Source organism: Podarcis cretensis (genome assembly GCF_951804945.1).
Source record: "Podarcis cretensis genome assembly, chromosome: 13".
Lineage (NCBI taxonomy): Eukaryota > Metazoa > Chordata > Lepidosauria > Squamata > Lacertidae > Podarcis > Podarcis cretensis.
The window spans coordinates 26,608,683-26,625,233 of NC_137182.1; the positions used below are offsets into that span (position 1 = coordinate 26,608,683).

The 16,551-nt window shown below is 46.5% G+C and overlaps 2 protein-coding genes across 3 annotated transcripts; both read right to left on the reverse strand.

The window, feature by feature from the left end:
- Positions 1-99: 99 nt before the first annotated feature.
- LOC307200351 (uncharacterized protein) lies at positions 100-3,917 on the reverse strand. Of its 2 annotated transcripts, XM_079948919.1 has the most exons (4): positions 3,760-3,917; positions 2,538-2,697; positions 1,444-1,692; positions 100-331 (listed from the first exon to the last, which is right to left on the reverse strand). In XM_079948919.1, the coding sequence occupies exons 3-4, from the start codon at positions 1,682-1,684 to the stop codon at positions 237-239; spliced, it is 336 nt and encodes a 111-aa protein (XP_079805045.1). In that variant the 5' UTR covers positions 1,685-1,692; positions 2,538-2,697; positions 3,760-3,917; the 3' UTR covers positions 100-236. The 2 variants fall into 2 exon arrangements, with proteins under 2 accessions (XP_079805045.1, XP_079805044.1); XM_079948918.1 differs by lacking the exon at positions 2,538-2,697.
- Positions 3,918-8,973: 5,056 nt separating this feature from the next.
- EIF1 (eukaryotic translation initiation factor 1) lies at positions 8,974-11,871 on the reverse strand. Its single transcript, XM_079951264.1, has 4 exons — positions 11,703-11,871; positions 10,251-10,414; positions 9,954-10,055; positions 8,974-9,682 (listed from the first exon to the last, which is right to left on the reverse strand). The coding sequence occupies exons 1-4, from the start codon at positions 11,731-11,733 to the stop codon at positions 9,638-9,640; spliced, it is 342 nt and encodes a 113-aa protein (XP_079807390.1). The 5' UTR covers positions 11,734-11,871; the 3' UTR covers positions 8,974-9,637.
- Between the last annotated feature and the right edge of the window lie 4,680 nt (positions 11,872-16,551).

The window sequence follows — 16,551 nt, forward strand, 5'->3', positions numbered from 1 at the left end:
TCTAGCCCTCCAGGACTTCCGACTGGAACATTACCAATTTGCTCCGCTGGTTCTGCCCTCTTCCCCAGTTTGTGGAATCACGAGCCGCTCAGGCAGAGATAGCAGTGGCACAGCTTTATTGGCACAGACACGCAAGAGGAATGGGTCTGGACATTTACAAAACGCTCAAAACTTATTTAGAATCTGGATCGCTGCCTCTTCCTTCCCCGTCTGGATTGGCCTGGGAAACGGGTCACTTAGGCCTCTCCTTCCAAGGCGTCAGAGCTTCGCCGTCCAAAGTCCATCCAGCTGGGGTAATGAGCCTCTGGGTCCTGCACTCTGCCAGCAAATTCTGCAGTTGGGGAAGAGACACGGTGCGATTAACTTGAAGGCAGGCAGTGGATTGTCAAAACCTGCCCTCGATCTCAGTCCTGCCAGCCCACTTTCTGTAGATCATCAAGAGCTGGTGGGGTCTACTGGAGTTTTCCTCCTAGGTCTAATAGCAGCTCCAGGGCAAGGGATTTACATCAAGACCCTGGCAGGGCGGGGAGATGGCGGGGGGGGGGAACCCCTCCCTGTCTCTGCCTCCAGCATCCCCAGTACTGACTGCCTACCCTCTGCTGTCATTTTAAAACGAAGCGAGTTAGACACATTCAGTTCATTAATACAATGTACCGTTTTCTCTCTCGCAATTTGGAGGCAATTCCACTACCAATGGAGACCACAAAGTACTTCTTTGGCACCCCGAGTTTCCAAAAGTTAGAGGTTTTAAATTGTGCTCTCAGAGCAGTATGGAAACACTTGAAAACCACCCAGACAGTTTAAAGATTGAAGCCAGGGAGTGGTTTGCCTGTGACTCTCCAGATCTTTTTGGAAGTATGGTTCCCATCATCTCCCCTGATCATTAGGCCATGTTGGCTGAGGCTCATGGGAATCCAAACAGCCAAGGACCACAGGTCTGTCACTCCTGGTTCAATCAATAAGGAGGCAGGTTTACATTCAGATTGGAGGGTCCCCACTCAGCTCACTTCAAATCTGCCTTCCCTGTCCAGGGTTGAGGACTGGGGGGGGGGGGGGAATGGCAGTGCAAATTTGAAGCAAAAGCTCGCTCTGCACAGTGATGGGCAGCACCCTCTAAGATGTCACTGAGAAACCTCTTCCTTCATCCTGTAGCGGGTTTTGCATTTAACACTTTAAGCCTCCCCCCATTAAAACTAATGAAGGGTGAGTGAATGCATGAATACATACTTGCATGTATTAAATACCATGCATGTGGGGAGGATGCTTCGCCTGTAGTTTCATTTGCATGGCCAGCTTGGCGGAGAGAGATGCACACCTGTTAGATCTCTTCACACTTTGGGAGTGCCTCTCTCGCTCTGAAGGAAGGAGCCCAGCCTTCCACTAAGATCATCCGGCAAGGTCTTACTGAGAATGCAAGAAGCATGTGTGTGCAGTTTCTCCTACCTGTACGTAGGTAAGGCAGGAACTGGGCAACCAAATCCTTCTGGTCCTCAGACAGATGTCCTGGCCACTCCCTGCGGATGGGACCGCCATTGCTGCTCCTCTGCATCCTCTCCTGTTGTGGTCCAGCCTTGGCTTGCCTGCTGAGCCTGCCACCCCCCTGATAGGATGTGGACACAGATCTTAAGAGGCTTGTGGCTATGAAGGTGGTCAGCAGCAGGCTGGTAAGTACCTTGGTGTGCATGCCTGGAACTTGGAAGATAGTAAGTGGAGGACTTAGGGGGAGCGTTGCCCAGCATCAAATAAATTATGGAGCTGATTAAGTTCTATTGCATAGCCTGGATTGCTGTTTACCTACCTAATGTACACATTCATCCCATCATGCATTTGCTAGCCTTTAAACTAGTGGTTCCCAATTGGTGGTCTGAGGACCCACCAGTTGTACCACCGGCCCACCAGATGCCTACAAGGAATTCAGGAGTGCAGCAGCGCTCTCTCTACTAGGCAGCCCCAGGAACTGGTGTTAAGAGGCACTGCCTTCAATACCGGAGACAGCAGATCACTGCCATGATTGTAGTAGCCATTAAAATCATAGAATTGTTGGAAGGGACCCCAAGAGTTATTTAGTCCAAGCCCCTGCAATTGAGGAATCTCAACTAAAGCATCCATGGCAGATAGCCATCCAACCTCTGCTGAAACACCTCCAAGGAAAGAGAGTCCACAACCTTCTGATGGAGATGGTTCCATCGTCAAACAGTTCTTATTTGCCTTATTTCCATGTACAGTAGTTCCTCCAACCCCTTTTTAAAGCCACGTTGATAGCCATCAGAACAGATCTCTCTGTTTCAGTCTGCACTCTGCAGAAGCATGCCCTTTTGCCTGTCCTGAATCTTTTAGATCTAGCATCGAAAAAACCCTATCTACTCACAAGTAGCCTTTCCCAACTGGACGTCTTCCAGATGTCTTAGACTACAACTCCCATCAGTCTCAGTGGATAGGTTAACACCTATCCACTGAGACTGATGGGAGTTGTAGTCCCAAACACCTGGATGGCACCTGGTTGGGGAAGGCATGACTCAAGGATTCCTTCTCCTTACCTGTCGGGAGTCCTCCGTCAGTGCTCTGCTTCTGTCTCAACAGGATTCTCTCTTCTCTAAAGCAGTGAGGTGCCCTCTTAAAGGCTTGTTGGCTTGCTCCTCCCCTTGATGGAGAGAGCTCCTCCTACTCTCTTTTACATCAGCGGTACAGGATCAATTCCTGCGGCGGGGGGGGGGGGTATCTTTCCGCCCATTCCTTTCCTATCTTTTATTGGTCACCAGTGAAAGCTGCTTTCCTGCAGCCACTTAAAACTCAGATAAGCCGTTTCAATAAAAGTCCAGCATTCTGAAGACTGTTCAGCCTTCCCCAACCCAGTGCTCTCCAGATGTTGTTGGACTCCAGCTCCCATCATCCCTTGCTGGCACAGCCAATGGTCAGGGATGATGGGAGTTGTATTCCATACCATCTGGAGAGCACTGGGTGGAGAAGGCTGGTGTAAGGCAACTCGACAGGAGCTAGATTTCTTGGGGGTCTGTTTTAAGGGGACAGTGGGAGGTGGTAGCATAGGTCAAGCCCCTGTCTATCTTCTTAGAGTTATCATCCCCCAAGCCTCCTCAAATCTCAGTTTTTTTCCTTGGGTAGCTTTAAAAGAGGATATGCCTTTGAATACCAGTTGCTGTGAATCACAGGTCAACACACACCACAATTGCCTCATTACGTAAATCATGTTCAGAATACCACAACACAATACATTAAAATAGTGAATCAAACAATCCAGAATAAAACAAATTCAAGCTTCAAGGAAAATATTTCAAACCCTCCAGCTTGCAGGATTTCCACAGGTAAAAAGGTGAAGTACCCTTGGATGGTTAAGTCCAGTCAAAGGCAACTATGGGGTTGCGGTGCTCATCTTGTTTTCAGCCCGAGGGAGCTGGAATTTGTCCAGACAGCTTTCCGGGTCATGTGGCCAGCATGACTAAATCGCTTCTGACGCAACAGTACCCTGTGGCGGAAACCAGAGCGCGCAAAAATGCTGTTTACCTTCCCGCCACAGTGGTACCTATTAATCTACTTGCACTGGCATGCTTTCGAACTGCTAGGTTGGCAGGAGCTGGGACAGATCAACAGGAGCTCACCCCGTCACAGGGATTTGAACCGGGGATTGATCGGCAAGTCCAAGAGGGTCAGTGGTTTAGACCACAGTGCCACCTGCATCCCGTTTCCACAGAAACCTGGCTGGCCACAGTGAAAACAGGGTGCTAGGCTAGATGGGACCCTGACCTGATCCAGCAGTCTCATGTTATGTCCTTATGTAGAAAAAGTCCTGCAGCTGTATAACCTTCTGAGCACATACAGATACATATGAACCAGTTTTGACAGAGAGGTAAACCTGACCTAGCAACTGTCTGAACATCACAACGAAGTCTTGGTGTTTGAGGAGGGAGGGGGACAGAATTTAAATGGAAACCAAGGGTACTTGACAACAAAACATGCATTAAAATAGTTTATTTTAAAAATAGAGCACATCAGCCATCACAATGCCACTGGAGGAGGTGGAGAACGATCTAACAGCGACCGAAAAGAAACCACACTCTACTAAAAGCATCTTTGAAGTCTTAAGTGGCAAGGAAGGACCTCAGCAGCAAATGCTCTCTGTGTAAAGATGAAGTTTGTTTTTCAGATGCAATCCTTTGATCATCTTCTTGCTATTTCCCCTCATCTTCTTTGTGGAGCAAAAATACTTTGATGATGCATAGATAGATCATCTTAAAAAGTGTCAACTTGCTACCATAAGAGCTGTTAAGAAAGTGGGACTGTAAACATAGCCTCATAACATCCATCATGTAAGGCAATAAATTTGTATTTTGTTACCTTCTTCCCGCTACCCGCTGCCTGCCATTCTGGTTTCCTGAAATAGCATGTTGAGCTTAAAAGCTCCCCAGATTGCTGCCACCCCCAAACTCTCATCTTTCAATGCCAGAAAATAAAAAAATAAAAAAGGAAGCTTTAGGCCTAGATAAATGCAAACTGCGGGAGGCAGTGGAAGACAGAAGTGCCTGGTGTGCTCTGGTCCATGGGGTCACAAAGAGTCGGACACGACTAAACAATGACAAAATGCATTGAATTCCTACCATAAGACACCAGCCTCATACAAACCAAGGCCATTTTGAAGATCTAGGAGGCTGCCAGTCCAATAAGAAACAACTTCAGGTACGTTGATCAAAATAACACAACGCAAAGCCATTTTCAAACATGGCAAAAGGCTGATGGGATGCACAACTGACTTGTGGTTCCTTAGCTTGCACTTCTCCATCTTGTCCCAAAACTATCTTTGAATGGGAAAGAAAAATACATGAGACACAAAACACAATAGCTCCCTCTCTGGTCTTTGTTTACTGCCATGCATCCAGAGCAGGTAAAAAAATTGGTCAAACTAGGATATCCATTCAGCTGAAACAGTATAGTTTGCGTGTAATGATGTTGTATTATAAATAAGAATTGCCAATGCTTTAAAAAAACAAAACTGAACAGAATTTACCCACAGAGCAAACAGGGTCTGGCATCATCTTGGGAGTGAAAATGGCAGGCATCGCGGCAGTGGCAGTATCACTGGCTGAGAATGCTAAGGGCTCCAGCCTGGCTGAATTAGAGAAATGCCCAGGTGGGGTTCAGCTTAGCTACGAGAAAGACATGTCTCAGGTTTGCAGTCTCTAGGCCAGGGGCAGCAAACACGGTGCCCCCCCCCAAAGATGCAGACTACATTTCCCATAATCCCTCACCACTGGCTACATTGGCTGGGTCCGATGGGAGTTGTAGGACTACCTGGAGAACACTATTTTGGCTATGCCTGCTCTTGGTCCACACAGTTAGTAGCCTGCCAGTGTGGAGAGAGGATGCCATGCCTCTTTACCCACTCCTCAAAATAGACCACATGGGCACCGGAGTAACTTTACAAGAGGAGGGTTTGGTCTTGCGTTACCAAGCCCTGTGCTGCAGTCATCACAAAGTTGCCTAGATTCACTGGTGATTTCCATCCCCTCCCGTCTCCTCTGACATCTCTCCTTCCTGTAGCATCTTGCGTAAGATGGATGCATCAGCCCATGAGGCTGTTGTTTAAACAAACCCTTTTCTTGGGAATAATAGCAAGGGAAAAGGGCAATTAGATGGGAAAGTAACCGATTCAACACTCCCTTCCGAGAGGAACACAAACAATTTATTCTACCATTACTGGAAGATTAGGAAGACGTGCTTTCCTGCTAAGACCATGCTACCTATTTGCGCTTGATTTATGACTTTCCAGTTGGACATCCTGTCTAGTTTAAACAGTGTCAGATGTGGAGGTAGGGCTGCTACTGCTTTCCCTGCCCAGCCGCTCCACTTCTCTGGACTGAGGCTATGACTCTAAAGGGGCAGACTTAACAGGCAGCAATTCTAGTAGGGAAGCTTTGCATCACAGTGTATTCTACCACGACTGGATTTTTCGCTGAATAAAATGTGGTCAAGTATCAATTTGCACATGCCACAGATGGGGAGAAAGCAGCCCCGATAGAATTTTTGCATGCTATGCTGCTCAAGTTGGGATCTCACAGAAAAACTATGTGGATCTATGGAACACATTTCATTAGAATTCAAGATTTAAAAACAAAACAGGAAGGTCAGTGCTCTTTGGAAGATCCACAGCAGCTTACAAAATACCTGGAAATATTTCATGCCAGTATGAACCATTTTGAACTTTAGAGGCAGGAGGTTCCTGCATTTTGTTGCCCCCCCCCCCAGGATCACAATTAGTTTGATTGCTCTATATGGCCTATATTGGTGGTGTGTGTGTGTATATGTGTGTGTGTATATATATCCTTCATTTGGAGAGGGTGCTCAAAACATTCCTTATCTTCTTTTCCTATGATCCAAGTCTTCCCATTTGCCTTTATTAATTTCCCTTGTTCTTTGAAGTTTCTGTTGCCCACACCTGCTCAGACAACTTGCTACTCAGTGAAGTCTCAAAATAGCAGTCTGCCTCTTCACTACATAGTGAAAATTTCTACTGTTCACCTTTTTCTTACATTATTTTCAGCATGGTCTTTGGGATCACAAGGGAATACTGGTGGTCCCCAGAAAGCAGTCCAAGAAACTTTGCCATAGTTGAATTCCCTGCAACAGCTAGAATTCAGTGTGATTCAAGCAGTAAGCAAGGAGTTCCCTCTTGTGTTTGACCACTGGCACTGCAATTATTTCATGCGCACATCCACATTGTCTTTCCAAAGTGTGCACTGAAAATTGCAAGGCGGCCAAGATTGAACAAACTTCTACACTTCTGAACAAACTTACTAAGCGGGTGTTAGGAAGTCCACTTCACTAAATAAGATCATTCTATTTTCTCTTATCTGGAAGTAAAGTACTTATGCTGTACATTTTACCTTCCTTGTTCAGTTGTAAGATGGCTAGAATGTAGACATGTCATTATATATAAAACTATCAACATGAGCAAAATGAACTGTGGGCACACAGTAGCTGCCTGCCTGCCGTCACGTTACTTGACTATTTCTCTCTTGAAAGAGTACAATTTTTCAAGTTGATAAATGGGCATGGAAATCCACTCCATCAACCAGTCAGGTTCAAACTCAATAGCCAGGAGCTTATTTGCCACTAATGTATCAGAACCAAATTGGCTTAACACTCACATAAAAAAAGGAAAGAGACTAATCGACTCTTGACTTTTAATAGATGAGAAAAGGATTGATAGGAAAGTATTAACAAGGAGTCACTCAGTGGAAAGTCACATCCACAGGATAAAGTGTTGACAAGCCAAGTGCGTGAGACCTAATAAACATTGTGGAATGGACAGCCCATTTTAAAAAATCAATTCCATCGCTACACAGTATGCAGTGCCAACTGTTCCAGATTGCATACTGGCTAAATATTTGAGGAACTTAAGGAAAACTTACATAATCTTTTTAACATTCATGAGACTTGTGTATGCATGCTCAGTATTTTTGTACATAACCATCACCTGAATAAGCACATGTTATTAGTGTTACTGATATATGTTCTAGTAGACTGGCTTTGCCAATCAGCCTGCAAGATATGTTCATGCACACACTAGATTTTAGCTCCTGCTACACACAAATATATGCCCTATACCAGCTACTAAGTTTTGGAACTGTGCTTAGTTTTTAAATACTCCCAGCTCTATCTTCCCTTGGGGACACAGGTGGCGCTGTGGGTTAAAGCCTCAGCGCCTAGGGCTTGCCGATCGAAAGGTCGGCGGTTCGAATCCCTGCCGTGGGGTGCGCTCCCGCTGCTCGGTCCCAGCGCCTGCCAACCTAGCAGTTCGAAAGCACCTCCGGGTGCAAGTAGATAAATAGGGACCGCTTACCGGCGGGAAGGTAAACGGCGTTTCCGTGTGCGGCTCTGGCTCGCCAGAGCAGCGATGTCACGCTGGCCACGTGACCCGGAAGTGTCTCCGGACAGCGCTGGCCCCTGGCCTCTTAAGTGAGATGGGCGCACAACCCCAGAGTCTGTCAAGACTGGCCCGTACGGGCAGGGGTACCTTTACCTTTACTATCTTCCCTGCAAATACAGTGACTAGGCTAGAAAACTGGGGCACTTCCTGCAGGTGTCAGTTACATAATTGTTTACCTCACCCATTTCTCTATTTGGAATTAAGTTTTAGCACAATAAACGCAACCTTTGGCCCAATAAACGAAACATTTAGAACCACCGCTTATACAGTGGGATAGGCCCCTTTGTTGTAAGGACTTTTGTCATACCCTGAAAAGAAAAATTCCATGTGGAGCTCAAAACGCCTAAACTTGAAAGAATTTAAGTGTTTGTGTGGAAACTGACCCTAGCGGAATCTAAAAGCTCTATCCTGGGCCAGATCTCTTTAGTCTTCTTAGTGTATCAGGGCTGGTCAGGGCTGATAGTATATCAGGACCACCTCTAGCTATCCTTGTTATTACTATTTCAGGACTGCACCCATGAGCTTCTTCAGCCTACCCATCTTTTACCAATGGCACAAGCAGAACTTCCTATCTGTAAAGCCCAACTGAAGCACTTCACATATTAAGCTCACTAAACTTGGGTACTCAGAGCCCTCAGTCTCTTTAGGCTGCATTAACACAAACATTCCCAAGTACACTGCTACACAAAAGGTCTAACCAATATAATGATGCAGTATATTACAGTGATCATCCCTCAGCATTGTGATGCAACTCCAAGGTCAGCAGGCCAATTATGTCGGGGATACCAGGGCATGGTGTTGCTTTGTACTTTTCCTGCCCCTTCCACCTAAACTCAGAATTTATCTCCTGAACCTCTACTTTGGGCAGTGCTTAAAAGTCTGTTTATAGTCAGAACATCTTCTTCCTCTGGAGATGCCTACAGCTTTAGGCCAGAGTGGCACAGATCAAATGTAGTTTGTGAACTGCTACTTCAGCTGACAAAAAAGCCTATAGGTGTATCCTTTAGCAGGGTACTGAAATAACAAGGAAACGGTTTCTGAAAATCATTTTTATTTAAATAAGTGTTTAAATACATTTCACAGAACATCAGGACTTGAACCAAGAAAGCTGTTGCTTCACAGGGTCATTAGTTGTTAAAAGCAGCACTCCACAATGACAAACCTATTTTAAAACTGCTCCCTTAACTTTAAGCCACAGATTGAGTCTGCTATTGATCGGTCTGGGAACGGGGACTTTGGTTTCCACATCCCCCAATACCTTTGAAGGAAGATTCCTTCAGATGTACAAAGGCAATTCAGACCCCAGCTCTGCACTCTGCCACTTAGTCACAGTTCGTTCCAGACAAGCACCTCTAGTTATTAGCCTCAATTTCTATGACATGGTGGCCTGAAAGTTTTTTAGAAAGTCCCCAACAAAGCCAAAACATTCATGGCCTCTTATCAGAAGTGTCTTGTGTAGAATAAGCTTCTGGCTTTACACCATAACTGGGCCTGGTTTAAATGAGGAACAGCAAGACGACACAACGTGGGCTCTTGTCAGTTTATTACATTGCTGAGTTACACTAGTCCAGACTAAGGGGAACCTGATGCGATTACATTATGCAAGCTGGCTTGTTTTTAAACTAGTGATGCGGGGCACAAGGAATTTCTCATCTCAGGGAAGTCTGCCCCCTTGAGACTTTGGCGAGCCACAGGCACTTAAAACCCATGGACTTTCAGCTGGTCGTCTTTAGCCAGTCCAATCTGCAAAAGGAAAGAGAGAAGTGATTGTGGCTTCAAACACCAACTCATGAATGCAGTCTGTACAATAGGGTGTCTTTAAAAACTCACCAGCTTGATAGCCACCACACACACCAACACAAGCTAAAACCAGTTACTTTACAGGCTGTGCGATTGTCTTAATTCAGTTGCTGCGATCCATCATGAACCTATTCAACCCTATGTCAATCTTAAAGTGCAAGAACAGAAGCAATAAGCCAAACAGGAGCTTTAAGGACTCCCTTGAAATGCTCACCTCAACGAGGAACTGACATATGTTCTTCCGCTGGTCCCCTTGAAGCTGAATCACCTCTCCATACTCTGGGTGCTCAATCACAGTACCATTGCAGGCAAATTTCTACAGACATAAAAATCACGTATTAAATATAAATCTCAGAGCATTTTTTTTTTTGGGGGGGGGGGGAGAGGAGCTTTGCCACAATATACACTGAGATGTCCAAGAAACAGATCGCCTTCTATCAACCAAAGCACAAGCACACCTCCAAGCACTTTTGAGTTCTCTCTGGAAAAGATCGAAGCTTCTCCTACTCACCTTCTTGAAGGCCTTCACCAGTTTCTTTTTATCATAATCATCGGCGATGCCCTGGACTGTGGTGAGGGTTTTTCTGCCGTTTCTCTGCTGGATCCTTATATGGATGTAGTCCTCAGTCCCAGCAGGAAGTAAGTCATCACCCTTACTTGCATCAGCAAAGGGGTCTGGAAAGAGAAAAAGAAAGTGTTAAAAGCTACACAAAGGACATGGCACCCTTGCTAAAAATGTAAAGGTGCTTATTTTTGTTGCTGGGTAAGCTTAAAATGCCTCCTTCTCAACACCATCTACACCACTTCATATTCTTGCTCGAAAGCCCAAGAGCTATGAACTATGCACCAAACAAAGTGCCATCGATGAACTGCTCAGCCACAAGGAAAGGAGTTGGCATGAGAGCCACAGTGTTACTCCACCATTGATCCGGGCCCCTTCCTTGACACCCGCTTACACAGTACTTTGCTCTCTTCCTCTTGCAGGCCCTGAAAACAGGGCCTTTCCTCTCGGGCCACGTGACACCCGTCGAGCCGCCTCTCCCTGTCCCGAAGCCCCTCCCTTGTCTCCGGCTGACGCAACCCCCAAGAATTAGCAACTGCGTCAGTGAAGCCGGGGGGGGGGTGAGAGAGAAGAGAAGAGAAGGGAAGATGGCAGAGGCTGCTCAGCAAACGCCACATCCCGGGGCCTCACCGAGACGCATAGAAAGAAACAAGCATACTGATTCCCCCCCCCAAAAAAAAATCTGCCTTTGCCGCAGCCCCCGTGGCCGATCAATCCTCTTAACAAACACCCCTCCCCACTAGAAAAAAACACCCATTACTTGCGCTAACCCCCCCCCCAATTCCTACCAAACGCCCTTCCCTCCCCCCCATCGCTTCCAATACCCCAAAAGCCCCCGCAACTCAGGCTAAGGATATGTGACCCCCGCCCCGCTTTCCACCCTACCGAAAAGTATTTCGCTCTCCCCCCCCGCCATTATTCTGGCTTCATGCCAACCTCGATCTAAGTTCTTTAACCTCCATTACGCATCTCTCCGCCCCACAAAAAAGCCTCCAACAACACCGCGGTCAAGCGGCTCCTCCCCATTTACCCCCCTCTCCCCCATTGTCCCCCCTCCCCACGCGGAAACAGGCTCCGCCCCCTCTACCGCAGCCATGGCTCCGCCCCTAGACTCTTCGCCCCCCCCCTCGTCCCTTTTCGAAAAATGCCCCCCTCCCTCACCCGCAGTTTCCAGTCAGCGTCTTCTCTCTCGCCCTAGTTCCGGCCCCGCTCAGGCCTCGCCCTTTGTCCCGACATTAGAGGCCTATTCGCCTCCTCCGAGGCCTTCCCTCGCTTAAGGACCAACCGACGACACCCCCCCCAACGATTTCCCCTCAGGCTCGTTTTTGCCCCCCCCCCCCCCAGAAACCTGAGGCTTCCTGCCTATTTGGGTCCGTCCCCCCCTCCGGCCAGTGTCCTCACCGAAGGAGTGGAGGTTCTGGATAGCGGACATACGACGCGCTTCGCTTCGCTTTTTCCCGGGTCGGAGGCAACTGCAGCGACGGCGAAAGGCGGACGCGACGAAGTAAACGGCTCTTCAACCTCTGTGAGGGGGCACCAAAAAAAGGAAAAGGCAGCAGGAAGGGCGGAGCCACACGGCCGGCCGTTTATATAGTGGGTAGGCTTTTGTGACGTCAGCGCGCACCGGGAGGCGAGGGAAGGGATTGGCTAGAAAGGGAAACGGGGTGTGTTGTGAGAAGAGGGGGGGACTAACGCGCACAACCCCGCTGGAGGGGGATGGGAGGAATCAAGGCTGCGGCTGTGCAGCCGTCACGCTCAGGCCCTTTCCTCCTTCTCCACTCCTGCCCCGCCCGTAGCCGCGTATTTGTGCAGCCCCAGCACGCTTGCGCAGTGGAGCGAGGGAGGCGACGGGAAACTGGAAACGACTGGATTTACCCCCCCTTGTGACGTCGTCGCGCGCTAGGGCTTGAGGGGGATTGGACGACAAAGAACGTAGCGCGGGGAGGGGGCGCTGCGCACTTTCTAAGGGGAGGGGGGGAAAGGCAGGCGGGAAGGGAAAAAGTTGTGGAGGCGGAGGGAAGCGAATGTTTGGCGCATGCGCGTTGTTGCGTGAGGCCTTTTTTTTTTCAGGGTGTGAGTTTGTGTGTGCTTTGTTTGCTTGTGATTTGCGTTTGGTAGTCATGATCATCTCCAGTGTCATCATTTTTTAAAAGAAAAAAAACAAAGAGCATTTTAGGGTCCTGAAATGTGAAGTCTCTCTGAGGGAAGCCTATTCCTTGGTAGGAGGAAGTGCACTCTGTACATTCCCAGAGGCGCCCCCTTTTTCATTGAAAAGATCACGTTCTGCTACGCAGGAAAAAGATAAGTCATCCACGGAGTTCAGTAGCTACATCAAATCAAGCCTGTTTTCATTGGGGCTGAGGTGAATAGCGCCCCATTTCAATCGACCCTTCGCAAGATTCAGATTAGTACCAGTATGTCCTAAATTATCAAACAAAACAACAGCCAACTTCTCCAAATAAATTTGACCCAGTTCATTGATTACCTTTTCCTGTCCTTACAAGGGCTGCACAACAGGCAGAAACTTGACAAGTGAAGCAGGGGCAGCGCACCCTTGTACCATAAAAAGGTTGAACTTCTGCCTGCTGTGGAGAAGGGACAACAAGTGATGGTAGCTCTATCTGAGCTTCACCTCTGGCTCAGTGTCTTTGGACCCTAGCATCTAAGATTTTGTGGTAGTTTAATCATCATCTATGGCAGACAGAACTCCAGAAGAGCAGCAGCCCTTTTTTATCACTCTTCAGAGTTGGGCAGAGGGGCCTTCTCTCTTTTTATATATATGTTTATTAAATTTCCTGTTTTACAATTTAGAATACTCATTTAAACATCCTTAAAATATCAGTGACTTCCCTTCTTCGCTTTCCATGGTTCATATTGCATATCATAAATCCCTGCATATTTTACATAAAATAAACCATTCAGTATTTCATGATTACATCCATCAAAACTTATTTACACTGTTGAATTTATCTTAATGCTGCCGACCTTTTCAAGTGTACACAATTTCCCCCATATATTCAATATATTCAATAAACATTTTCCAATCTTCTCTAAACGGATGTTCTTCTTGTTTTCTTATTCTATATGTTAACTCTGCGAGTTGCACATAATCTGTCTAAGTTGCCATTCTTCTTTAGTTGGGTCCTCTCTTGTTTTCCATTTTGGGGCTAACAAAACACGGGCCGCAGTAGTAGGATACATAAATAACATTTTTTGACACCTGGGAATTTCCATCTGAATTATCCCCAACAAAAAGGACTCTTTTTTTTGGGGGGGGGGGAGTACTTTTAAACATTTTTTTCAATTCATTATGGATTATTATGGATTGAATGACAATGAATCCATAACCGCAGAGGGGCCTTCTCAATGCAATTCAGAAATAGAAACACCTAATCCCGTTCCTTCGTCCTTTTAATCCAGTCAGTTATCTTGGTGATTTGTACTGTCTGTACGTATTAAGCCAATAAAAGTTTTATCCTTAGGTCAAACATTTTGAAAGCCAGATCTACCTCAGCTGAGGCGATACTTGGGATTTTGCTGTCTCAGTTTCTCAGGAGAGACAAGCAAAACAAAGACAAAAAAACCCAAAACCTTTTATGTGTAGGCTCCTCTATAAAATAATAGACCTCCTTAGTCAGCAATTAATTAGCTGGGAGAATGATGCAACATGAATACTGCAGAAATGTCTGGACTTGGCAGTGAATTTTGTGAGTTTCTGAGCAGTAACTTCAGAACAGATTCCAGACCGTCTGGAATTCATGTGAGGCCCCAAACGTACGGTTTCCTGTTTCCCCCCGCTGCTGCAGCATGCATGCATGTGTGGGAGCTTTGATGACTGGACATCTCCCCCTACTCGGGGAAAAAATGCCACAGAGCTGGCTCTCTGCCTCTGCATGAGCTGTTGCCATCACGTGATACCAGGGCCTCTCTTTCACATTGCACATATTTCAGATTTCCAAAATACTGCTGATGTCCAGTTTGTCCAAACTACTGAAATGAACCAGTTAATGGGGCAGCATGCACCCCATTCTTTCCTCTGTGAATTCCTCCTCTTCAGTTGCAACTCCCTTGACTCCATCGTCCTTGACTTGGGACATGGCACTCCATGTTCTGGTAACTTCCAGACTGGATTATTGTAGGGTGCTCAGACCTGGGGCTGCCCTTGAAGATGACCCAGAAACTTCAGCTTATCCAAAATGCAACAGCCAGATTATTGGCTTTAGAACTCATAATAATCCTTGTTCCAAAACAGCTGCATTGGCTGCTTGTTAGTTGCAGGCCGCATTCAAGGTGTTCACAATAGTGTGCGGCTTTTGACGAATGCTGAAGACACACCTCTTTGGCACCTGAGATAGGTGTTTTCAGAATTCACCCTATTATTGTGAATGTAACACGTTTTAACATTTTTCTTGTGATAACCATCTGGCACCTGTTGGTTAAGGTGGGTAATAATAATAATAATAATAATAATAATAATAATAATAATAATGCTCCTGGAGCTTCATGCATACGCTTCAACATTTCTCTGATGAAAATAGGGATGTCCTGTTCAATACTAATACTAATACTAATACTAATACTAATACTAATACTAATGCTAATGCTAATGCTAATGCTAATGCTAATGCTAATGCTAATACTAATATTTATTCCCAGCCCTTCTGATTGGGTTGCCCCAGCCACTCAGGGGCGGCTTCCAACATATTTAAAAACATAATAAAACGTTAAATATTTAAAAGCTTGTCTATACAGGGCTGCCTTCAGATGTCTTCTTAGTATAGTTACTTCTTGGCTCAGGGGTCGCATAACTCCATGCCCTCCAACATTACTCCAATGAAAACATGGACATCCTGCCCTACCCTCCAACATTTTTCCAATGAAAATAAGAAAATTGGGACATTCTGGAACCAAACCAGAAACTGGGATGGCTTCTGTAAGTCCGGGACAGTCCCTGGAAAATAGGGACACTTGGAGGGTCTGTTCATGTTTCCTGCTGCTTAACTGGGATGTTCACTCTTCTTTTTCACCTGCTACTAGGCTGGAAGCTACTTGAACCTTATAACGGCACAACCTGCTTTCTATCGCCAGTTGCCAGTTGCCAGTTGCCTTGAATTGGTTTTGGCCCTGGGGCTCCTAGGTGCTTGACCCCTATAGTAAAGCAATGCAGAGAAACATCTGGATGTTATTTTCCTATGACTATGACTCCCCAGCTGGAACCAGAACATACCTGCCCAAACCTGATTTGTATTTTCTGTGCGGTGCAGAGCACATAAACAGGCTCTCAAACATAGACTCCATTGGATGACCTTGCACCAGATTGTCTATAAGCCTTTCCACAGAGGAATGTGGCCCAGTCAGTCAATGCAGGTGAAAGCTTAAGAATGGATTAACTCTTTCTGTTTGTCATGGTTTAAATGCCTGGTGCCTGTTTTCATCCCCAGTGTCTGATCTGATTATTTTATGCAAAAGGGGAAGTGATGCTTCGCATTGGATCAACTCGTGTATTGCAAGCATATACACGCTTGTAGGTTCAACCTTCCCAAATGTTTGGTACTCTCCACGCATTATGATTGCACCTTACATGTGATTAATTTGTGCGACTTCAACCTCATGTACTTGAAAGCTGGCTGGTTGAAATCCCACAAGTTAATTGCCCACAAGGCAGAGATCTTAAAAGCTCCCTTTGCTCTGAGTTTCCCCAGCTTGGAAATAGCTTTTAAACTTTCAGAGTTGCTTACCAGGCTCTGGGAGGCTCTCGTGAGATTTTGTGGGGACTCAAACAGAGCCTCCTAGAGACTGGTAAGCAAGGCAAGGTTAGCCATGTGGGGGCAGTTCCAAGGGGGTGGTACAGGTATACACATTTTTGCCTGCATGCACCACCCTCTGAACACAACCCCAGTGCAAAACATGTTCCTTTTCTCGTGCATACATTGCATGAGGTCGAAATTTCCCATGTGCAGGGTAGGCAGGAAGAAATGTGTCTGACGATAACAAAATTTGGGTTCACCCTTTGAATGGCAGCTTTAGCAAAAGTGGTACTAGACTACTTGTCAAGGGTAAAGGTAAAGGGTAAAGGGACCCCTGACGATTAGGTCCAGTCGTGACCGACTCTGGGGTTGCGGCGCTCATCTCGCTTTATTGGCCGAGGGAGCCGGCATACAGCTTCCGGGTCATGTGGCCAGCATGACTAAGCCGCTTCTGGCGAACCAGAGCAGCACACGGAAACGCCGTTTACCTTTCCGCTGGAGTG

What these genes read in the sequence shown, in the direction of transcription:
- EIF1 (XM_079951264.1), bottom strand. Translation starts at nt 11,733, where the DNA reads ATGTCCGCTATCCAGAACCTCCACTCCTTCG. An exon ending in CCAGAACCTCCACTCCTTCG is followed by an intron (nt 10,415 to 11,702) that starts GTGAGGACACTG and finishes TTCTCTTTCCAG; the next exon opens with ACCCCTTTGCTGATGCAAGT. An exon ending in TATGTCAGTTCCTCGTTGAG is followed by an intron (nt 9,683 to 9,953) that starts GTGAGCATTTCA and finishes TTCCTTTTGCAG; the next exon opens with ATTGGACTGGCTAAAGACGA.
- LOC307200351 (XM_079948918.1), bottom strand. Translation starts at nt 1,684, where the DNA reads ATGCACACCAAGGTACTTACCAGCCTGCTGCTGACCACCTTCATAGCC. An exon ending in CCTGCCTTACCTACGTACAG is followed by an intron (nt 332 to 1,443) that starts GTAGGAGAAACT and finishes CCCCAACTGCAG; the next exon opens with AATTTGCTGGCAGAGTGCAG.